The 24,788-nt window shown below is 48.0% G+C and overlaps 1 protein-coding gene across 1 annotated transcript in view; it reads right to left on the bottom strand.

The window, feature by feature from the left end:
- The window catches only part of CRYL1 (crystallin lambda 1), a 72,565-nt gene that overhangs the window by 41,612 nt on the left and 6,165 nt on the right, over positions 1-24,788 (bottom strand). The window contains exons 2-3 of the mRNA XM_029210319.1: positions 22,984-23,091; positions 9,899-10,025 (exon numbers count right to left, since the gene is read on the bottom strand). Of these exons, the coding sequence (XP_029066152.1) occupies positions 9,899-10,025; positions 22,984-23,091 (235 nt within the window). The remainder of the gene's footprint in view (positions 1-9,898; positions 10,026-22,983; positions 23,092-24,788) is intronic.

The raw sequence follows: 24,788 nt of genomic DNA, 5'->3' as shown, positions 1-24,788 counted from the left end.
TAACACAGTCTCTATCCCAGAAGCAGGAACGGAACGTAGAACAAGACCCTCGGTTTAGGTGGGGGTGGGGAAACACAATATAAAGTTTCACAAAATTCTGTAAGGATCAAAAGAAAGCGAAAAACAGAAACAGGTAATTTGTGAGGGTGGCAGGACTCAAGATAACTCATTTTTAGAACAGTGACTCTCACCTATTCTAATATTTCAGGAATAACGTCTCAGGAAAGTACCCAAAACGTATCTGGTTAATTGGACCTAAGTCACAGGGTAATTCAGTTCTTCATAAAACACATCAGTTTCCATCTCTTAATCTCTGAAGAAGGGGATTCCCTATTTAGAGGCGAGGGAGACAGCAGACAGTTAATAAAAATATAGGGGTACAGGGGCTTCCCTGGTGGCGCACTGGTTAAGAATCTGCCTGCCAATGCAGGGGACACAGGTTCGAGCCCTGGTCCGGGAAGATCCCACATGCTGCGGAGCAACTAAGCCCGTGCACCACAACTACTGAGCCCACAAGCCACAACTACTGAAGCCCACGTGCCTAGAGCCCGTGCTCCGCAACAAGAGAAGCCACCGCAATGAGAAGCCCGTGCACCGCAACGAATAGTAGCCCCCGCTCGCTGCAACTAGAGAAAGCCCGCGCGCAGCAATGGAGAACCAACGCAGCCAAAAATAAATAAATAAATAAAATAAATTTGTTTCAAAAATATATATATATCAGGGTACAAACGAAAAAGCGTGGTGGATATGTGGCCCTGAATTCTACAAAGAGCAGCAGTTGGACCTCAGCCACAGCTGCTGAGAATTGCTCCATTTAGGGGCAGAAAAGAGTCAGGGTTGTAAGGCAGTGACAATGTGTGTTTCATACTTTCCTGCACTTTTTCCATAACCAACTGGCTTTATGCATAATTATTGCATGGAATTCCACCCATATAAATGACTGTCACTAGTAACACTTTCCCACAGCCAAACCAAGTATTCCAAGGGTCAGTTTAGGAAAGAACAAGAGGACAGGAGGACGACTTGGAATAAGCACAGCCTCCTGCCCCTCAGGTGCAGGGGGGCCCCGGCTGCTGAGATCAGCTGTGCCCACAGGGGACACGGGAAACTCCCCCTCCCCCCAAGCCCTCCCAGCCAAAACCCCAGCCCCGCCTCAGCCACAGGTCCGGCCCCAGAGCCACACTGGCACATGGGGGCCGCTCAGTGCGGGGGCCTCCCCCGGAGGGGTCAAGCTCTCACACCACCAGCAGCTCACGTGATGAGAGGCAGTGGCTCAGCTGAAGCAATGCAAGAAAGCCCCGACACTCCCCTTAACACACGGATTAACAGCAGGAAGGGATGCCGTAAAGTGTTCCAAGCGTGAAAGCACCTCCTCCAGGAAGGCCTCCGCCTTGGCCTGGCTGAGTCACCACCCCTCGCAGGCTCCCCGCCCGATCGCAACACACACCGTGGGCCAGGGGAAGCTCGGCCAGGACGACAGGAGCTCGGTCCCTCACACAAAGGTGCGGCTAGTGCGTGCTGGCGACCAGGCTCCTGAGTGACAGGCAGGCCGCCCTGCCCTGGGCGGCCGGGTCTGACACAACACAACCCAGCTCCTAAAAGGTGACAGCCACCAACTTGAAAGAAACCTTCTGACCGTTTCCCCAGTTGTTCAAACAGATACGCTGGGCAACAAGCCTTTGAATATTGACTTTCAGATGAAAATAAACACCGCGGTGGCTCAGAGTAAGCAGCTCTGAGCCCTGGATGCCTGTGGCACCAGGAACAGCAGGGGCCCGAGAGCTGGGGGGAAACAAACGCCAGCCCGGGGCCCCCAAGGCTCCTGCGGCAGGATGCTGGGCCCCTGGACTTTCACCAGCACGGAGTTATGCCCCAGGTGTTCCTGGGTGTTTTGTAATATTAAATTCCCAGATTCCCTCATATGCCTTACAATATACCTCTGAGAAACGCAGGACCCCATGACGTGCTGTATGGTACCTAAGGTTCTTGGTCAACAATGACCACCCACCACCAAGAGCAAAGAGGGAAAACACTTTGGGGAAAATAACTAGAGGCTAATATTACAATTGCAAAAGTATTTACTATTTCCCAAGCATTAAATATGCATGCCATGGCCACTTTCAAATGCGCTTACCATGTTTTTAACTGAGCAATAAGATTGAAAATTATTTCCTTAGTTGGTATCTACATACTCCACCTAACAGATTTCATAAAATAAATATGTTTATATTAGACACATGCTTATTGAGTATTAATTCAGCAACCTACAACTTCTAAGGCGTAAGGGATAATTAAGTTTCTGTCTATATAAAGAAAGGTTTAGATACATATAGATATCTAGATTTCTATTATACACAGTCAACGTTATGTCAACTCTCCAGTTTTTATTATAATGTTGTCAACCCCATCTTTCCGAAAAGAGTCTCTTTTAAACAGAGATCTGAGCTTCTATTTTTTTAAGTTTAGGGGGAAGTAGGGTCACTCATTTAGTTTCACAGTAATTTTGGAACCAAATTAAAAATGTCAACGTTGGGACAATGACACGTTTGTTGTTACAAATGTGGATAATGAAATGCCTGTTTTCATTAATCAATTCAATAAGCATCTTAAAGATCAATGTACCCAATGCTGGTGAGCCTGAAACCCACTGTCTTAATGAGCTGCTCTTAATGGCCGGTAATTCACAAGGCCAGCAACAAGCCACCAAGGGCCAGAAAGGGGCCTACACCTCGTGGTTCCATTTTTTAATGAACCTGCCCTTAGAAATGTAACTCAAAACACAGAAGAATGATACACAGCGATAATCAACCAAGTTTCCTTTGTCAAAGTAAAATACTGCAAAGCAGCAGTAAGATCACCGTTTTCTAAACAGCATTTGATTTCGATCGACCGAATCCCACCTATGCAGGGGCCTCGCAGAGAAAGCGCACAAGACAGGCGTGTACAGACGAGCTCACTTCGGGCCATGGCGTGGCATGGCATCCCCGATGCCCAGATCTGTCTCTTCTGTTGTGCAACTCTTACAGTGACATCGTCAAGACGGTGGGATAGGAAGCCCCGGAGACAAAAGCGTAGCAACAACCTCAGCCCAGAAAGCCTTTGTGAGAACTCCAGAAGCCACTTAGGAAGTCGCAGGACCAGGCGGGCGCAAAGCCAAGAACAAGTGCATGGAAGTGGGTGTCATCTACGAGACCCCTCCCCTAAGCCGTCATGCTCAGGACCAGAAGGAAAAGTCCAACCCACAGCTTCTCCTCGGGAGTATGCTGCACACCCACATGCCTGCTTTCGTGGGCTGAGAGGGTCTGGTTTCAGTCTACCTGACTCTCAGCGCTGACGGGGATGGCACACCTTGGATGCCTGGGGGCCACTGAGAACAAAGGGGACTCAGGAACAGCTCATTGAGGCGACAGAGACCCTGCAGTGCCGCACATGGACACCAGGGAGAGCAAGAGAGGACGAGGCAAACTGCTAACGGGAATTACAGAGAGATAAGATCTCCAGAAAAGGGCAGAAAGGCCCCCAGAACCTCTAGCCAGGCTGACTGGTGAAAGCCTTTCCCTATCCGAAGCCAGTCCTCAATATTGGGGAAAGAAAACGTCTCCAACATATTGGAGCAGGGTCAGCAGACTATGACCCAGGCCAACTCAGTCCATGGCCCACAGCCAAGAATGGCTTTTACATTTTTGAAGGACTGTAAAATATGCACGAGGCTGTACTCAGCCTCAAGGCCTAAAACGTTTACTAGCTGGCCTTTTATTCTTTAAAAATTTGCCGACCCGTATATTAAACCTTATTAGCACACAAACTTTCAGGGGCCCAGAAAATACCATGTACAGTGCCTTACTTTGTATTCTTAATCTTCAAACTATAAAGATTATTTCAATGTGTTAAACTGTTTTATTTCTAAACATTAATGTTCAACTGTGAAAACATGTTATTTAGCTAATAATTGAACAGTGTACAAATGAATGATTTCCTAACCTATAGAAAATACACGACTAGGTAGATCAGTATACAAGGACATGGAAAAAACCAATCATAATGTATTATTAAGTACAAAAATCAAGTCGTAAAACATTATATCATAATAGGATTCCTATTATGAAAATGTTAAGTCTGTAATATATGATTACAAGAGTTGTAGAACTCTGGATAAATTAACTCCAAACTCTTCACAATACTCACCCCCAGGGGTTGGGAAGCGAAGGAAAAAGGAATTTCACTTTCTACTTCATATACAACTTTTTAAAAAATAAATTTATTTATTTATTTATTTTTGGCTGCGCTGTGGTGCACGGGCTTCTGATTGCGGTGGCTTCTCTTATTGCGGAGCACAGGCTCTAGGTGTGCGGGCTTCACTAGTTGTGGCTCGCAGGCTCTAGAGCGCAGGCTCAGTAGCTGTGGTGCACGGGCTTAGTTGCTCCACGGCATGTGGGATCTTCCCAGACCAGGGCTCGAACCCGTGTCCCCTGCATTGGCAGGTGGATTCTTAATCACTGCGCCACCAGGGAAGTCCCCCTCATATACAACTTTATGCTTCTTTTTTTTTCTCCAACAAGTGTGAACCACTTCTGAAATTTTTAGGACAACAAAAAATGTTTGAAGAAATGTTATTCCTATTTTAAATATAAACATTATGTTCCAGTTTATAAAACTAAGGATAATAAAGACCCTATGGGGACGTGAAAGCAGTGGAGAACTTCACTCCCACCCTAAAAACAAGGAAAAGCCAGATACATTACAAAATCGTAACTTTTCTTGGACCTAGCTGAGATCACAGAACAACCCAATAACCTGAAATCCAAGGAAAGACGGGCCTCTGCAAGGAGAGACTGGAGGCTTTGTCCCCTGGGGCAGAGCTCAGAGGAAAACTGCAGGCACTACTAAAGCAGGTGAGAAGTCAACCCAAAGCCCAACAAACTGCTGAGTGTGAGCTGGCGGGAGGGCCTAGGCCACCACAAGGTACAGACAGAGCACAGCTCACACCTGTCCGCCTGCCAGTGCAGGGGACACAGGTTCGAGCCCTGGTCCGGGAAGATCCCATATACCGCGGAGCAACTAAGCCCGTGCACCACAACTACTGAGCCTGCACTCTAGAGCCTGTGAGCCACAACTACTGAGCCCACGTGCCACAACTACTGAAGCCCTCGTGCCTACAGCCCATGCTCCACAACAAGAGAAGCCACCGCAATGAAAAGCCCATGCACCCCAACAAAGAGTAGCCCCCACTCGCCACAACTAGAGAAAGCCCGCGCGCAGCAATGGAGACCCAACCCAGCCAAAAAAAAAAGACCCGAATAACACTATCAACCAACATGACCTAGTTGATATCTACGTTCACTCCTCTCAACAGCAGAATACACATTTTTCTCAACTGCACATGGCATATTCACCAAAATAGACTATATCCTGGGTTATAAAATACGCCTTAACAAGTTAAAAGAATTGAAATGACATAAAGTATGTTTTGGCACTACAATGGACTTAAACTAGAAATCAATAACAAAGATATATGGAAAATCCTCCCAAATTTAAATAAATTAAACAACACACTTTTAACTATAACTATATTACTATGTGCTAGCAGCGAGCAATTAGAAGTTGAAAAGTTTTGAAGGTACCTTTTACAATAGCTCCTAATTCATGACTTATCTATGTATGAATCTAACAAAGCACGTGCAAGCTCTGGTGATTCCACCTTATGCCACATTATGGAATAGGCAAAACTCTAGGGACAGAACCAGAGCAGTGGCTGCGGGCCTGGGGATGGGGAGGGGAGGCTGATGGCAAAGGGGAAGGAGGGGACTTTGTGGGGTGACGGGCATGCTCTAAAGCTGGGGGTGGGGTGACCTGACTTCACGCATTTCTCAGAACACACAGGACTGGACACTAAAACTGCCAGAGTTTACTCTATGTAAATTACAGCCTGATTTTACAAATTAAAACACACACACACGAACAGGAAAAATGAAATTCGAGTTTCAATGTGCACTTCTGTGCGCTCTCAGTGCTGGTCGCCCCACGTGCTCCCGCCATACTTGAACACAACCCTCCCACTCCGACCACAACCCACCAAAAGGAGGATCGTTCTGAGCCTCAGTGGACCAAGACCAAAAGTCCAGCAAGCTTGCATTCTTTAAGAAAAGGCACACATTTAAACTGTAGTATTTACCGTGAACACTGCTTCCTGTAATTACTGACAGTCTCCAAGTCCTTACCAAAATGACTAGCGTGGACTTCCCTGGTGGCACAGTGGTCAAGAATCCGCCTGCCGGGCTTCCTTGGTGGCGCAGTGGTTGAGAATCTGACTGCTAATGCGGGGGACACGGGCTCGAGCCCTGGTCTGGGAGGATCCCACATGCCGCGGAGTGGCTGGGCCCGTGAGCCACAACCGCTGAGCCTGCGCGTCTGGAGCCTGTGCTACACAACAAGAGAGCCCGCGATAGTGAGGGGCCCGCGCACCGCGATGAAGACTGGCCCCACTTGCCACAACTAGAGAAAGCCCTCGCACAGAAACGAAGACCAACACAGCAAAAATTAATTAATTAATTAATAAAAACTCCTACCCCCAACATCTTCTTTAAAAAAAAAAGAAAAGAAAAGAAAAAAAAGAATCCGCCTGCCAATGCAGGGGACACGCACGCAGCAACGAAGACCAAACACAGCCAAAAAAAAAAAGACTAGCATTTTCTAAATTTTACAGGTAAGGTTCAGATGCAAATTCTCACATCTACATGGATAAATATCATTTTTACTTCTAGAGCTCGGCTGCTGCCCTGCTTGTGTAAGGTAAGTCCACTTAAAGTTCATACTTAATTCCATGACCATTCCCAGGGCTCCTACCAGCTACCTTGATCTCAGGTTTGAAATTCCAGAGGTAAGATGAAGCCTCTGTACCACAGCTAGTGAGCCTTAATGCTCTGTAACAGCCAATGCATTAGACGGGCTTTTCAGAATAAACTTATTTTTCCAGCACAGTAGATTCTCTTGCCAGGCAAGATTTGATTTCAAAATTGCACTAAGTTCTAGAAATTCAGGTTCCATTCTTGCACGCTCCCACATTTCAGCAGAGTGTTAGGAAACCTTCTGACCCAGGCTCCCGCCCGCTGGGGTTTGGGTAGAAGACAAACTGACCACAAAGAACTACGCTCACATTTCTGGGGCTGTGACCCTCGGGACTCAGTAAATCCCATAACTGGATGGTTTGTGGTGGAAGCATTGTTTGTATTAATTCACATGCTCTGCCTCCTGACTCTGGACAATTCACTAAAGTAATGATCATACTCTTTTTATTAAAAAAAAGTCTCCAAGTAGCCTGGATTAATTTTTCTACAATGAGAATTTTTCCTTTTATAATTGGGAAAAAGGGAGCCATAAAGAATTGCTAAGAAGGGGTGGCTAGCAGGAAGCCTCCGGGCACTAAGATGGGGAGGTGCCATGAGGCTGGCGGGGAGCGGATGCAGCCGTGGCCTTGGCCCTTCAGCTTCAAGGTCATTTTTATTTAGTTTATTTTTTTTTTAATATTTTTTATTTTTATTTTTTTTGCGGTACGCGGGCCTCTCACTGTTGTGGCCTCTCCCGTTGCAGAGCACAGGCTCTGGACGCGCAGGCTCAGCGGCCATGGCTCACGGGCCCAGCCGCTGCGCGGCATGTGGGATCCTCCCGGACCAGGGCACGAACCCGTGTCCCCTGCATCGGCAGGCGGACTCTCAACCACTGCGCCACCAGGGAAGCCCCAAGGTCATTTCTAGATGGAAGGTTCTCTCAGGTTAGATATCACATGATAAACATAACAGTTTTTTTTTAAGTCCAAAAATTATACTTCTATCTGATAGAGACAGGAAGGCAAGAAAGGTTGTAAAGTCCTAAAGAAAAACCGTGAGGCAAAATTCTATTCACAGTATAATGTTAAGTATGTTAGAGAAAGAGAGAAAATAAACAGAAGAAATGGAAAGAAATACAAATACAGGAAAGTACTAAAACATTTTTGGAATAATGGACCCGAGTAGCATTCTCCCAAACTTTCTTTATTCTTTAAAATAAATGTTTAACATCTCCAGATTGTTAGAAACCTAATATAACTTAACAAACACATGGTATCACATCAGGCAGGTTTTGATTGGGGGGATTTATTTTCTCATTTGTTTGGAAAACATAAGGTGAAATTAAGATGCATTAGTTGCGGGTTTCCCTGGTGGCACAGTGGTTAAGAATCCGCCTGCCAATGCAGGGGACACGGGTTCGATCCCTGGTCCAGGAAGATCCCACATTCTGCAGAGCAACTAAGCCCATGCGCCACAACTACTGAGCCTGCGCTCTAGAGCCCGCGAGCCACAACTACTGAACCCATGAGCCACAACTACGGAAGCTCACACACCTAGAGCCCGTGCTCCGCAACCAGAGAAGCCACCACAATGAGAAGCCCACGCACCACAATGAAGAGTAGCCCCTGCTCACCGCAACTAGAGAAAAGCCCGCGTGCAGCAACCAAGACCCAAGGCAGCCAAAAATAAAATAAATTTTAAAAAAGAGGCTCAAGTCACTTAGTGAAGACAGACGCCAAGTCAGACACCGTTAAAAGTCTGAACGAGTGTTAACATGTGGTCACATGTTCACATGTCAGGTCATCATATGTGTCATTATAAACTTTCATTTCCATCGCGGAAATATTATATATTAAATTGACCCCAAAAAGGAATTTATTGATGTTCTCATTGGAGGCAACGGAGCCTGGCCTTGCATTAGGGTCACTTGACGTGACCACGATGACCCAGGCATGGGTGAACCACCCTCGCCGGACCAGGACGAGGGGTCGGGTCAGGAAGCCGGAGAAAGGGCCTCAGCTGCTCAGTGCAGGGCGGGTGGCTCGAGGTCTGCTCTGGAGCCCTCGGTCCCGTCCCCTCGCCCCTGCAGGGGGTCTCTTCTGGCGCCACGAGCTGCACAACCTACATCCCCCTCCTCCAGCAGGGTCGCAGAAGAGAAGACACTTCCCTTAAAAACAAGCTAACCAAAAAGAAAAAAAAACAAGCTAACTACGTGAAGTCCCCTCTGCGGGGACCGTGCTGGGAGGAGCCCTGGGGGCTCAGGGCCGCGTCAGGAAGGCTAAGCAGTGACGCCGGGGCCCCTCCGAGGCCTCAGTGTCACGAGATCCGGGTGGAAAGACCAGGAGGAGATGGGGGCCTTTGCTGTGTGAACTGGAGGAGCGTCAGGCCCTCGGCCTCCGGACCAGGAAACACGCTCGGGCCCCGGGTTTGCTCCCACATTCTCAGCTCAACCATCGTCACAGAGCAGACGAAACATCATCACTGACTGGACAGACAGTGAGGGGCTCCGGAGCGAAGCCCGCGTCAACCCTGGGCAGCAAGTGTCACATTTCAGAAGCCGGGGTGACACCGGGGTCTCAGTGGGGCAGGAGCTGCTTGTGGGCCCGGGTGGGCTGGACCCTACGAGGGCACCTCCCGCTCAGCCTGGAGCATCCTCGGCGGTGGGAACAGGGCCCCCAGAGAGCCCGCTTTTGCTGAGTGACGTTGTTGGAAAAACTAAATGCAAATGCCACAAGAAATGAAAGGGTTCCTTTTGGGTGATTTCTTTAAGCTCTTACACAATTGCATGTGAGAACATGAACATCGTCTCTCATTCAGTTAGAAGAAAAACAAAATAACAGTGTTAGCTGTTCGGAAAATGTATTTTTGCTCAACATTCTAACACCCCTGAAAGATAACACTATCCCAGGGGTTTGACGAGAGCCCATGTACCAGATGGTTAAAGACAATGTTTCCGGTCACGTGAACGGCATCCTGACCTGCAGGTACACGATGCCCACGCCTTCGACTGCCTTTGACCCAAGGGGCTGGAAGGCTAGCTGTTCCAGCCCCGGCGGGCAGGTGTCCCCACTCACCTGGACGTGCAGGGCGCCCTCTACCGCCTCCCGGATGTCGGAACAACTGCTGATGAGTGACAGCTGCTCCTCGGCGCCCCGCGAGCCTTTCAGGGAGCCCGACTGCTCCAGCAACTTCATCTCTTTTCTGGAAAGCAGTGCAGAGTGAGCCGTGAGTATTCGGAAACAATTCAAAATCAAACAGAGGTCTACGTTACACATCGGCAGGGAAATGCAAATCAAGACCACGGGACGCCCATTAGGATGGTGACGGTGAACAGAAGAGAGAAGAAACCAAGCGCTCGCGGGGACGTGGAGAAACAACCCTGGGCACTGCCGGCTGGAATGTAAAAGCTGCAGCCAGCGGGGCAGATGTTGGGTGGTTTCTCAACAAGTTAAAAATAGGACTATCATGAACTGGTGACTCCACTTTTGGGTGTATACCCCCAAAAGCTAAAAGCTGGGACTCAAACACATATTTGTACCCCCGTGTCCATACCAGCATTGCTCAGTGGGCAAAAGAGGGGAACAACCCAATGTCCACAGACGGATGAATGGATACACAACCACACAATGGAATGTTATTCAGCCTTAAGAGGGAAGGAAACCCTGACACAGGCTACACTGAAACGCAGCAGGACGCTATGTCCTCAGCCTGCCTTTTGTCTGTGGAAAAACTTTAGCCAAAGAATAAGTTTAATCAGAGAAGTGAGAGAATTCAGAAACAAAGGAAAACAGTCAAAGGAGACCAAAAAATAATAGTTTAGTCATTAAGCATAGTCAAGGACCTTTAGTTCCCCCTTAAGGGATAGAGATAATACTCTGAGCCGTATCCTGTGAGCTGTCTTGTAGATACTGAAACCCTCACCAGGTGGAAGAAGTTAACTCCATGATGACCAGACCGTAGCCATGACAGAAGCTGCCACAACTCCGAGAACTGGCCTCAAAGAGATGGAAGCAAACCGAATGTGGAACTGAAGGTTAACTGTACCTAAAACAATCAAGATGACGTTGGTCAGACCACCGATGACCAATTTCGTGGTGACTGTCAGAGCTGCCTGTGCTGTTTCTGCCGGTAGAATAAAAGCTGTCTGTAAAAGCTCTTGCCCCCTGGTTGTCAGCGGGGGGAGTCAGCCTTTGGACAGGCATCCGTCTCCCTCCACCCCCCACCCCGGCTGCCGGCCTGCAAAATAAAGCAAACCTTCCTTTCCACCAGCCTGGCCTCTTTATTGGCTTTTGAGTGGCGAGTGGCCGGACCCCACTTCCGGTTACAACACCATGGATGAACCTTGAGGACATTATGCTCAGTGAAACAAGCCAGCCACAAAAGGACAAGTATTGTACGATTCCACTTGTACGAGGTCCCTAGAATAACCAACTTCACAGAGACAGAGAGAGAGTGGGGGCTGCCAGGGGCTGGAGCAGGTTGCTGTCTAATGGGGACAGAGTCTCCGTTTTGCAAGATGACGATGACAAGAGTGATGGAGACAGATGGCTGTGCAACAGTGTGAATGCGCTTAATATCACTGAACTGGACCAAAAAATTATTAAGACAATAAATCTTATGTTATATGTATTTTAAAATTAAACTTTTTTAAAAAAAATCTTTAAAGGGTGAAACAAGGCCCATGGTGGGTAAAACCAGAAACCAGTGGTTGTTCAGCCTCAGTGGGCCCCTGGGGAGAAGGGCACAAGGAGGCGCCTCGCAATGCGGACCAGGGCTGCGTGGCTGTAACTCACGACACGTTAAATACACAAGGTAAGCACACGCACAAACGTACACAGGCTTTCCAGAACATTCTCTGGATTTCTCTCCCAGTGACTCAGCCACTTTCACGCCACAGGTTTTATCGCTAAGCCGTCGGAGTCCTTTGGAGGGAACAAGTCGGGTTGGCGCTCCTGGGCGCGGGGTGTCAGCCAGGGGTCGGGGAGGCCCTGGGTTGGGGCGATGGCTTGAGCGTGGCCAGTTACCTGGAGGGTCTGGGTCTCAGGTCACCGCACCAGGCGCTGCGGGAACAGGAGACCACAGGAAGGCCGGGCATCATGTGAGTGAGGCCTGGACAGGAGGGATGGCCCTGGGCCGGTGTCTGCAGGGCATCCCTGAGCCGAGGTAACCCATGGGCAGCCCTGCTCATCCTGTCCTGTCCTGCCTTGTCCTGTCCTGTCCTGTCCTGCCCTGTCCTGCCTTGTCCTGTCCTGCCCTGTCCTGTCCTCTCTTGTCCTGTCCTGCTTTGTCCTGTCCTGTCCTGACCTGTCCTGCCTTGTCCTGTCCTGTCCTCTCCTGTCCTGTCCTGTCCTGCCTTGTCCTGTTCTGCCCTGTCCTGTCCTGTCCCGGGGAGGCCGGTACTCCTGAGGCACCAGGGCCCACGTGGGTCGGCCAGCTCCCTTGTTCTGTTTTTTTCTTAAAGCTGTGCATTTTGTATTTTGCTTTAGCTACAAATTGAGGAAGAGAAACTTTCTTGCTACTGTTACTGTGAAAAAACGGAAAGATGTGCTGAAATACAGGTTTCTTTATTATTTTACCAAAAAGAAGCTTCAGGCAAAGAGAACAAGTCCACGACGCATCAGGCGGACGCAGCCTCTCCTGCTTCTGGGACGGCTTCGCGAAGAAGCCCTCGCAGGCCATCACCATGCAGGGGACTCAGGCTTCAATTTTTTAAAAGGAGACAGAATCTGTGAAAGTTTTATCATATAAATGATTTGGAAGAGCTGTGGTATATCAGCTAAAACAAACCAAAAAATCTAGTTACACTAGTTCCAATATTCTTCATTGAGTGTTTTGGAAGAACTTCTGCCTCGAGCTTTGCAGGGGACGAACATAAATACCTGGAAAAGGTACGACTCTCAGCTGGCTTCTCAGCCTCATACACTCACTACTCGGAGGCCAAGAACGCCCGCTAAGAGGCTGCAGTGCCCCAGCCTGACCTCTAGAGGTCAGCCCAGCACCAGGACTCAAGGCTCCTAACTTCAGCAAAGTTAGGAGAAAAGATGTTAACAATTAACAGTATAGGGTCCAAAATGGGTGATCTTTTTGTATATTTCTGGTTTTGAGATTTTATTTTAAACAGACATTTATTAATTTAAAAAGATAAGAACTTATCAAAGAAATAAAACACAAGTATTTCCCAAACAGCAGAATGTGTTCCCAGGTCAGATCCTAAGCCCTGGTGTAGGGACAGGGGACAGGAGACTGTGGGTTTGGGTTATAAACTCTAGTTAATAGTTGTCTTTATGCATGCATTTCCTTAATAAAATTGTTCAAAATATAACAACCTAGGCACTGAGCTGTTTCAGAGGATTCCTCGTGTCCTGTGCTCTGCACCCCGCCTGTAGCCCCGTCCTCGCTGCCTGCTTCCTGTCTGCGGCCAACTCCACGAGGAGCGTCACTGTCAGCCTGTTATGAAGTGCCAAGGGGATTTGGGGCAGGTTTTTCTACTTCCCCCCTCTTCCCTGAGGTCTGAGGCACCGAGGCAGCTGGAAATGGAGAGGATGCACCGGGAGGGCAGAGCCAGGCAGGACCGAGCTCATGATCGCAAGTCTACTTGGCCTCCGCCAACAAAAATCCTAAATCACAGAGGCACAGGGCAGGGGCTAGCTGGGAAACGAGGGGCCAGGCCAGACGTGTCCCAGGGCCCGGGGATGCTCAACTGCATCAAGCTGATGCTCCACAAAGGCCCCAGTTACGTCGGGACGACATGCCACAGTGCCCTCGGCCCCTGCGGTGGAATGCTGTGCGGACACTTTCTTTTCATTCATTCATCTCATTTTTATCATTTTCAGTGTCTCTGAAGTGGGAAAATACCAAACTTTTTATTAAAAATAGGAGCCACTTGGGGCTTCCCTGGTGGCACAGTGGTTGAGTCCGCCTGCCGATGCAGGGGACACGGGTTCGTGCCCCGGTCTGGGAGGATCCCACATGCCGCGGAGCGGCTGGGTCCGTGAGCCATGGCCGCTGAGTCTGCACGTCCGGAGCCTGTGCTCCGCAACGGGAGAGGCCACAACAGTGAGAGGCCCACGTACTGCCAAAAAAAAAAAGAGTTTCAACATTTTATTTTCTACTACAGGATGTTCAGAAGAACTGAATATGGTAAGTGAGGCAAACCGCAAGGGCGGGACAGACGGCAGAAAAGTCTGTGAAAAACACAGCCACAGACTCTAGAAAACGTTCCTATGACTCAGTTAAAACAACTATTGAGCTAGTGCTCAATATGTTCTAGGCTCTGGGGACAAGAATCGCTTTATTTCTGTGCCCATCCTGGCTGGTGTTTGGAGATCAAACACCGAGGGGCGCCGAGAGGAAGGCACAGCTCCATCCTCACCTGTGTGACAAGGACCACAGAACAGGGGCCACAAAAGGATGTTCATTGGGACTTCCCTGGGGTGGTCCAGTGGGTAAAACTCTGCGATCCCAATGCAGGGGGCCTGGTTCGATCCCCGGTCAGGGAACTAGATCCCACATACCGCAACTAAGACCCGATGCAGCCTAAATAAATATTAAAAAATAATAATAAGGATGCTCCTTGAGCACAACGATGACCCACCAGTCAATTTAACCCAATCGGGAAGATACACTGTTTATGCTTCTTGACAAAAGGATAAAGTTGGCTCTCCTTAAGCCTCGTGCCTAAGACATGGCCAGGGATACTTCATCTTGGGGTCCTGAACCTCTCAGGACCACAGCCAACACCCAGCGTTGCTGTCGACGTGAGTCGACAGTCATTTCGGCCTGCAGGCTGATGGTTTTCTTACTGAAAGAAGCAGTGACAATTCTTTCCTGGCTGAAAAGATTGTGACACTCAGAACTCATCTTCCTGACCAAAATATTCCCAAAAGTAAGGTTTGGATTCGAGGCTCTGAACTTGGTCTCCGGTGCAGGAATGGCACATTTGAAAATCCCCTGATTTAAGAAAGGGGAGCAGGTGGCCTTACATTAGTCACAATACCTAAAACTGAGTGGTGCCCCACCTAGGAGGGTGACCAGACAGCACTCAAACCCAATTCTCCTGGAGGCTTTTGCCAGCAACAATCTGAGCGGAGGCAGTCACAAGATATCCCGAAATCCCACTTCCTGTCAGAAGTACAACCAGTCCTGCATATTAAAGTGAACTCGACTTACACATATGTGGGTTATAAAAACAAAGCCACTGTATGAGGAAAGATTTGTGTGTACTCAAGTCTTAAGACACATAAGAATTCAGTACACTTGCTTGTTCTAGAACAAGGATGCTAATAGTAATTGTTTTGGTTTGGTGTTTTTTGTTTTGTTTTGTTTTGTTTGGTTGAAAAATCTTACAGGCCAATCTAATTGGCCACCAATAATAGTTTAAAGTATTAGATCTTAATTAAGCAAACTAGTAGGAAAATAGGAAAGCCTTTAATCTGGCCTAAAAAAAAAGGAACAAGAAAACCCTACTTATAATTTCCCCACGTTCTCCTTGATGCCTGAAAGGACTTTAAAAGTGGCCAAGATCTTTAATGATACACCTAAAAAATAAGGCCTATTAATACAAATACCCCAAGAAGTAGGACAAAGAACTTTTCTATTAGGAATCCTAAGAGTTTGCTCTTGGTTACAGCTGCATTGGAACTAGGTCTACAAAATAAAAGATGAAACGATAACAGACCTGAGAAGTGTACAGGTCAGTAAACTACAGTCCAGTTCCCATAAGGCCTGAAAGAGAATGATGATTTTTACATTTTTGTTTTGTTTTGTTTTTTGCGGTACGCGGGCCTCTCACTGTCGTGGCCTCTCCCGTTGCGGAGCACAGGCTCCGGACGCGCAGGCTCAGCGGCCATGGCTCACGGGCCCAGCCGCTCCGCGGCATGTGGGATCTTCCCGGACCGGGGCACGAGCCCGTGTCCCCTGCATCGGCAGGCGGACTCTCAACCACTGCGCCACCAGGGAAGCCCGATTTTTACATTTTTAAATGGTTGAAAAAAACAAACAAACAATACTTTGTGATGTGTGACAATTTTATGGACTCCAAAGCTAGTGCTAACACACTAAGTTTGCTGGGACGCAGGCCTGCCCCTTGTTTGCACACAAACTGGCAGCTTCAGCTCCACAAGGAGGAACTGAAAGGCCTAAAGCTCTACCGTCTGGCCTTTCCGAGCTGGTCTGCAGCCCGCACCGGGCTGGCTCAGGGTCGCCTCTCCAGGCTGGGCTTCCCTCCAACCCTGGGCCTGCTGTTGAGCTAAACTCAGCTCCAAACTGCCTCCAGCAACACGCTTGCCAGAAAGCCAAGTAAAAGCCCAGCATGTGAGGCCCAGCACGACTGTCACTACCATCCCCATAGGGACTCCCTGTGCCCCGACTCAGACAAACCACTAATGTGGGAACAAAAGATAAATTTATCAAAGTCAGTGTAATTTTACCTACTTAGGAATGCCATAAATTCCTCAAAGTTCTTTACACTGTATTCCCCTTAATGGTTGTTACACTCACAATAAATTCCTATTGCTCCCTACATCACCTTGATGAAATAAAATTCGTATTTCAAGGAATTTTATTTATGAATTTATTTACAAATTTAATTTATGAACTTATTTATAAATTTAATCTATAAATTTATAAATATTATTTGTAAATTTCAAGGAAAATTTAAACATAAAACTTTTTTCTGCCCAGGGCAGAGAAACCAGGGCAGGGTCCTGGTTCCCCCTTAAGGAATAATATACATCACAATACCTTGAGCTCTTCTACCGGAACTAAGGCCCCAACCCAGTGGAGGATGGCAACTTCAGGCTGAGCTCAAGATTCCTGGAGCTCCGCCCTTTACTCACCACCAGCCAATCAGAAGAAAGTCTGCACACAGTGGGAGATGAGGAAGACTCTGACCCCCTCCCCCAATGATTCTCCCTTTAATTTCATGGTTGAAGAGAATCTTTGGATTTTTTTTTTTTTGGAACATGACCCCACCTTCTCCCCAGGTTGCCGGCCTCCTGAATAAAGCAACCTTTCCTTTCCAACCAACAGTGGTCTCTCCAGTACTGGCTTTTGAGCAGTGAGTTCAGTAACAAATATACATATTTGACATATAACCGTTCATCTTCATCCCAAAAACTTACACAACTGTGCTTTGACCTCTAACAGGAGGAAGAATCCTCAGACTTTCTGAAAGACTGTTTCCTGGGTTATAATCCTCAGGTTGGCTCAAATAAAATTTTCCACTTCTTTCTTAGATTAACTATCAATATTTTTTCATCCTCCACTAAATTAAATACTAAGTTCTTTGCGCTGCCTTGTTCCTTTGATGTCTTTTAAAAACACTCTAGGGCTTCCCTGGTGGTGCAGTGGTTAAGAATCCACCTGCCTATGTAGGGGACATGGGTTCAAGCCCTGGTCTGGGAAGATCCCACATGCCACGGAGCAACTAAGCCCGAGCGCCACAACTACTTCGCCTTTGTGCTTAGAGCCTGTGCTCCACAACAAGAGAAGCCACAGCAATGAGAAACCCGCGCACCGCAACAAAGAGTGGCCCCCGCTCACCGTAACTAGAGAAAGCCTGCGTGCAGCAACAAAGACCCGATGCGGCCAAAAATAAATAAGCAAGTAAATAAATTTATTTTTTTTAAAAAAAGGGAAATCTATTTAAAAAAAATACTCTTACCATATGAACCAGCAATTGTACTCCTTGGTATTTACCCTTAGGAGTTGAAAACATGTCCATACAAAAACCTGCGTGGATGTTCGTTTATAGGAGCTTGGTTCATAACTGTCAAAATGTGGGAGCGCCCAAGATGTCCTCCGGTAAGTAAATGGATAAATAAACTGCGGTGTATCCCAACAATGGAGTATTATTCGGTGCTAAAAGGAATGAGTTATGAAAAGACATGGGGAAAACTTAAGTGCATATTATTAAATGAAAGAAGTCCACGTGACCAGGCTACAGACTGTGTGATTCCAAACGATACAGTATAAAGCTCAGTGGCTGACAAGGGCTTGGGAGGAGGGAGCACAGGTGAAACGGAGCAGGACCCTGCGGGGCCCTCCTGGGTACAAAAGTCTTTTTGTGTCGCCTTTTCTTGTCGGCAGGAAAAAGGGTTCAGCCTCCATGACCTTCCCTGAGTTCCAAAGGGCAGCTTCGAACAGTTGCTGATCAGGGAACGGAGGGGATGCAGAGACCAGGGAGGAGCGGTCCGGAAATAGCGCAGCCTTGGGGCAGGTCCTGGTTCCACCTCAAGGAATACACATCGCAATACCTGTCTGAGCTCTCCGGCAGAACCCAGGTGGAGGATGGTAACTTCAGGCTGAGCAGAAGATTCCTGGAGTTCCGCCCTCTTACCTCACCACCAATCAATCAGAAGGAAGTCCCACACCCTGAAGCGCTCACCCCAAATTTTGCCTATTAAAGACTTTTCCCTAGAAACCACTGGGGAGTTCGGGTCTTTTGAGCACAAGCCGCCGGTTCTCCTTGCTTGGCCCTGCAGTAAACCTTTCTCTGCTCCATACTCCGACATTTTGGTTTTTTGGGCCTCACGGTGCATCAGGCACATGAAGTTTCATTTGATAACACAGGAAATTTTTAGGGCAGTAACTTTTCCTTATGATGCTATAATGGTGGATACATGTCCATATGTCTGAACCCACAGAATGTACAGTAAGTCCCTTACATACAAACGAGTTCCCTTCCAAGAGCACGTTCGTAAGTCCAGTTTGTTCCTAAGTCCAACAAAGTTAGCCTAGGTACCCAACTAACACAATCAGCTATATATACCGCTGCGTTTACGCTTGCTTCCGGACATCCTGGGCTTGAAATGAAGATACTATACTACTGTACTCTAGACAGTACTGTACAGTAAGGTACACAAAAGCACAGTGGCTGTCCACTTGTAGAGCACGTGACAGTGTACGCCAGACGGGAACTAGCTTACGTGATTGGACATGCGAACACACGTTTGCAACTTGAAGGCTCGTATGTAGGGGGCTTACTACACAACACTCAGAGTGAACTGTGATATTAACTACGGTCCTCGGGTGATGCTGATGTGTCACTGCAGTTGTAACAAATGGACCATCCGGTGAGGGATGTTGACAGTGGGGGCGCTGTGCATGTGTTTGGGGCTGGGGGGAACACAGGAAAGCTCTATACCTCTCCTGTTTTGCTGTGAACCTAAAACTGCTCTAAATGATAAGATCTGTTTTAAAAAGAGAGGGACTTCCCTGGTGGCGCAGTGGATAAGACTCCGCACTCCCCATGCAGGGGGCCTGGGTTCGATCCCTGGTCAGGGAATTAGATCCCACATGCATGCCACAGCTAAGAGTTTGTATGCCACAACTAAGGAGATGGCAAGCTGCAACTAAGGACCCCTGGAGCTGCAACTAAGGAGCCCGCCTGCCACAACTAAGACCCGGTACAACCAAATAAATAAATAAATATTTTAAAAATAAATAAATAAAATAAAAAGAGAAAATGTAGGAATTAAAAAGGAGCTGTTTCATTTAAAAAAATATTTATCAACTAAAAAAATAAAAGAATTGAAACCAGCAAAAGGCAGAGTTGCCCTAAGGGTACATGCACGAGGGGCCTGTGTCTGAGACCCAAGGTCAGGAGTGAAGGAGACAAAGTCAGACCCTACTCAGTCCCCTGACCCAGGAGCAGGAATGAGAAAACCCCCAGCGGAGAGTTTGCAGTATACTACACTAGGTCCAGTGCAGGCCCAGGCTTTCCACAGACTACGGCCAAACTCATTCGAGCTCAGAGGTCACCAAACACACAAGGCAACGAAGGGGAACAGGTTTTTTCACCCCAAAATATGCCACCTTGGCACAAGGATTGTTTTGAGATAAATAAACGCAATCAAAACCCGGCAGATTCAGGAAAGGCTCTTTCCTTCCCCCTCAACTGCCTACATTTACATTGGAAAGGGGGCCTGGGTCAGAAGAGACAGTTTTACCTGAGAAACCCCTGCACAGTAGGGCAGCCTTTGTTATCCCAAGGTCTCCTCTCCTTCCTGGGAAAGGCCTTCCCTCCTCTGTATCCTGACGTCCCGCCCAGGCAAGGTTTATAGACGCCTCGGCTGCCCCGCTAAGCCTTGTGAGTCCTAATGGCTTTAGGGGGCTCCCCTTTGTACATAATTACATCTGGTTTTCTCCTGTTAATCTGCCTTATATCAATTTAATTTTCAGACCAGCCAAAGAACCTAGAAGGGAAGAAGGGGACACTTTCCCACCCCTACCGTGATAAACCGCCGCAAACTTCGTTTTTCTTCTTAGCACCTACTACTACTGTGATATCGTGACTTACAATAAGAAAGATGTAGCTGGTCTTCACAGAGCTGGCACAGAACTCCTAAAAACTCTTGGAATTTCCTGTGAAGAGAGCAACAAATGTGTCTTTTGTTATGTTAATGAGGTGACTTTTGAAAGCACCTCAGGATCGGGGCTGGTTGCCGGTGGCACCATCCCAGTAATTACAGCCTTGCCCCTGACCTGGGGGCGGAGAGTAAGTTCAGTCACCAGCGGGCAATGATTTAATGGATTTAATCAACAGTGCCTAAATGATGAAGCCTCCATAAAACCCAAAGACGGGGTTCAGAGAGCCTCCAGGTTGAAGAGGTGGAGATTCGGGGGAGGGCACCCAGAGGGCAGGAACACTCCCCGCCCCTCCACGTGTCCCCTGTGCCTCTCTTCATCTGGCTGTTGATTTGTAGCCCTAACACCGTAGGTAATAAACCAGAAATCTAGTGAGTAGCTAGTCTCCCGGACCCGTGAGCCGCTCTAGCCACGGTTAGCAAAGCCAAGGAAGGGGCTGTGGGAACCTCTGATCCACAGGGCGGGAGCACAGGTGACAACTGGGCTTAATTGGCGTCTGGATTGAGGGGCTCGCGGGACCGAGTCCCTCACCTGCGGAGCCTGATGGCATCTCAGAACTGAGCTGAGTCGTAGGACGGGCAACTGGGGTCGGAGAACTGCTTGGTCCGGGAAAACCCACACGTCAGGAGTGGAAACCGGAATCTCAACTATTAAACACGTGGGTCGAGCAATTCTTGTGTAAAGGGCCACATAGGGATATTTCAGGCTTTGTGGCCACATGAGGTCTCTGTTACATACTTTTCTTCTTTTTTATTTTATAATCCTTAAAAGTGTTAAATTCAATCCTAGCTCACAGGATACACCAAACACACCGCAGCCCGGATTTGGCCAGTTGCCTGGTTTGCCAGAGCTGATGCTGAGACACCAAGCATGCCAGTGACTCCTTTTGGACTGTCCGCCCCCCTCCGCTCCCCTCCCCTCGAGGTTTGGGGTCTTAGTCTATTGTGTTTACCACTTAATCTTCAGCCTCCGTGCCCAGCACACAGGAGGTGCTCAGTCAGGGTTTTTGAATGAATGAAAGTGGGAATAAGTCAGGAAAGAAATGTTTTTACCTCAAACTCCCTAATGGTTTCTGCAGTGGAGGCATGGAGGATCCCCCCAGATCTCCCCGAATTCCCTTTACCAGCCCATCCCCCCAGATTGTGAATTCTTCGTTGCCCCCTCCCTCAGGGCACCACCCTGGACCCAGAAGCCTGGGAGTCACACCCAGGCAGGAGTGTGAAAGCAGCTCCCTAGCCTCCAGGGATGAAAACTCTGCAGAGCACTTTAAGCTCCAGGACTCCAATGCAAACTCGCTGAGGCTGGATCTCCTCCCAAAATCTTACCTTTGTCTTCCTTATCCCGACCCCAGTCCCTCACTGGTTTCTCCCAGAAGCACTTTCTTAATAAATCACTGGCCCAGGAATCTTTGTCTCAGGTTCTGATTCTGAGGAACCTGATCTAAGACAACCCCAGGTACTGGAATTATCAGATATATAATATAAAGCAATCATGTATTAAACGCTCAAAGGTTTGAAAAATGGAACCACAAACAATCAGCAAACAATGAGAAACTATTAAAAATGAGCAGGTATATTTGGAAAAGAAGCTAATAGAACTTTTAAAATGGAAATTTAATTACTGAAATAAACTCAGTGGATGGTTTAAATAACAGATTAGACACAGCTAAAACTAGAATCAGTAAACTGGAAGAAAGATCTAAAGAATGTACCCAGAATGTCCTGCAAAGAGAGAGGGAGATGGAAAGTTGAAAGAGACTTTAAAAGATCTGAAGGCTAGAATGAGTTGGTTCGATATACATATAATCAGAATCCCAGAAGGAAAACAGACCCAGCAATCTCACACTTAGGTATGTACCCTGTGGACACTCTTGCACTTAAGCACCCGGAGACATATGAAAGGATAATAATGCAGCATTGTTTACATTAGCCCCCAACTAGAAACAGCTATAACGTTCATCAGGATAAAATATAAATAAATAACAGCAAAGTCACACAGTAGAATATTATATAGCAATGGACACAGATGTGCTACAGCTATAAGCAACGACATGGGTGAATCTCACAAAAATATTTTTATAAAGCACAAAAACAAGCAAAACTAAACCATATATTGTTTAGGGAAACAAATATATGATACAACTTCTTTTTAGGCAAGGTAATGGTAGATACAAAATAAAGGAAGATGGAGGTCAGATTCCAAAGGTGGACACAGGGTTTTGATAATACTGCTCTAGACCTCAAGTTCATGAATGTTTGTTTTATTCCAGTCTTCATAAACTAGTATAAGTGACCTGTTCTTTTGTACATATTTAACATGGAAAGTAACACTTGCAGAAGCTCTATAAAACGAACAGTATAGACAAATGCTGGAGATGCCTGTCCTTGGCATGTCAGATAAACCACGGCTGGACTCTGTGTCCTATTATGTCTTTGAGTGGGTTCCTGACCATTCACAGACCTAAGTTTTCTCTGAAGCACAGAGTCCACACAGCTCCAGGGCGTGTGACACAGGACAGCAGTTCCCTGACTCACTCGGGCTGGAAGCTGAGGGTCTACACTCAGTTCCTCCACGCCCCTCACACGTCTTCACCGCCCTAAGTCCTGTCCTCATAATCTGAGCCCCTGCTTTGGTGTGAATCCCATTCTCCATCAGCCTGGCCTTCACCCGCTCCAAGGCTGCGACAGCGAGGGGGTGTGAAATCACAGGACTTACAGCCTTGAGGACACGGAAAACAAGACCACCTGAGGCCACGGGCTGCTGGATTCCTCCGCAGGTGCAGTGGGCTCACCTGATGCTGTCCAGGGCGTATGTTACCTGCCGTTGCTCAATGTCGTACAGTTTCACCTTGAAGCCTGCACTGGCGAACAGCATTGCCCAGCTTCGCCCGATGAGGCCACTGCAGGGAGAGAAATTGAGAGGCCACCTGTTAGCTTGAAAATGGAGCATTTCCATTCCCGGCCCAGGAGGAAAGTTTCAAATTACACGGCATCCCATTCCTAAAATCTTTGATATCTTAAAACTACACATTCTAACAGCGGTATCTACTTAAACTGTTGCTTCCATGCAAGAGCTCCTGAGTCCTCACTCCAGTGCCCGTCCAGACCCCGCGGGGAGCATGGCAGAGACCAAAACTCCAGCAGGGAGGGGGCAGGGAGCCCAGGGGAAAGGCCCCCCTGGGGACCCCCAACTGACCACTGTCAGACAAGTAACTGAATCTGAAGAACAGAGACAGCATTCTCCTTCTCCTCCTCCAATAAATAATTTCTGCTACCACCACCAGCACTTGAGGCAACATAAAAACTGTTCACATCTCGGGACTTCCCTGGTGGTCCAGTGGGTAAGGCTCCGTGCTCCCAATATAGGGGGCCCGGGTTCGATTCCTGGTCAGGGAACTGGATCCCACATGCAGGCCGCAAGAAGTCCGCACGCTGAAACTTAAGATCCCACATGCCACCACTAAGAGCCGGTGCACCCAAATAAATAAATATATTTTTTAATTTAAAGAAAAGAAATGAATGCATAGCGCCCAAACCTTGGTTTCTAATATCATCTCCAATGAAGAAAGCGGGCTCAGTGTCCCTCCCCTGAAGCACCCTCACTGAATCTGCAGGGATCTACCTGGACCCCCTGATGTCGCCCCGTGGGACTTGGGAGGAAAGGGGAGCCAGTGCAAAGGGGGTGCTCAGCTGTTGGCCTGCTGTGATCAGTGAAGCCCTCTGTCTCTGACCCCGAGTCTGTCTCCCCAGCATTCGGGGAACCGTAGCAAAGCGCATCATTCGTTTCCCAGTAAAGGGAACAGACGGCCCACAGGCTTCACCATGGTGACTGTGTGAGCAGCTCCGGGGAAGGGGGGCCAGGGCAGCGGCCCGGAGACGGGCTCCAAGGAGGACTCTCCCCATTCCGGCCCCCCAGCCCGCCTCCCCCCAACTCAGCTAATCTACAGTTCAGGTTCAGAAACATTCCCAGCCTCAGAGTGGTTGAGGGGAGGCGCATAGCAGGCCTCCTCTTGACCAAAATCCTTCCACGGTCCCAGGCGCTCAGCCCCTAATCCAACCAGGCAGCCCGGAGAGGGGCCACTGTCTAGTCTCAAGGTATCTCCGTGAAGCCACTGGTCCCAAATGCTGAGTGCAAACAACGAAAACCATCTCTATGCAGCTTTGGAGCAGGGAGCACCATTACACAGCAGGTTGTACTCCAGATTCTTCCGCACTATGAAATAATGTAAATTTACATGTTATGTACATACAAATTTTCTGTTAAACCCTCAGTGCCCTAGACCCGCACTGTCCAATAAGGTGGACCCCAGCCACACGCAACTATTTAAATTAACAAGAATTAAATTTGAAAATTCAGTCCATCCACAGTAGAGACCTGTTTCAAAGTACTCGATGGCACATGTGATCATGGCCACCACCTTGGACAGCAGGGGTGAAGAGAAAATTTCCATCTTTGCAGAGCTGCTCTAGAGCATAGGAGGAAAAAAGAAACCCTGCAGGGCCCAAGCCAGAGTCTGAACGAGATAGTCCTGCATGAAGATATCCTCGTCCTCACACACACACACACACACACACACACACACACACACACACTGCC

The sequence above is a fragment of the Monodon monoceros genome, unplaced genomic scaffold (genome assembly GCF_005190385.1).
Source record: "Monodon monoceros isolate NGI ecotype Baffin Bay Population unplaced genomic scaffold, NGI_Narwhal_1 Super_Scaffold_8, whole genome shotgun sequence".
Classification (NCBI taxonomy): Eukaryota; Metazoa; Chordata; class Mammalia; order Artiodactyla; family Monodontidae; genus Monodon; species Monodon monoceros.
Note: the sequence above shows the minus strand (reverse complement) of the source record. Positions and strands in the feature narration are given on the sequence as shown.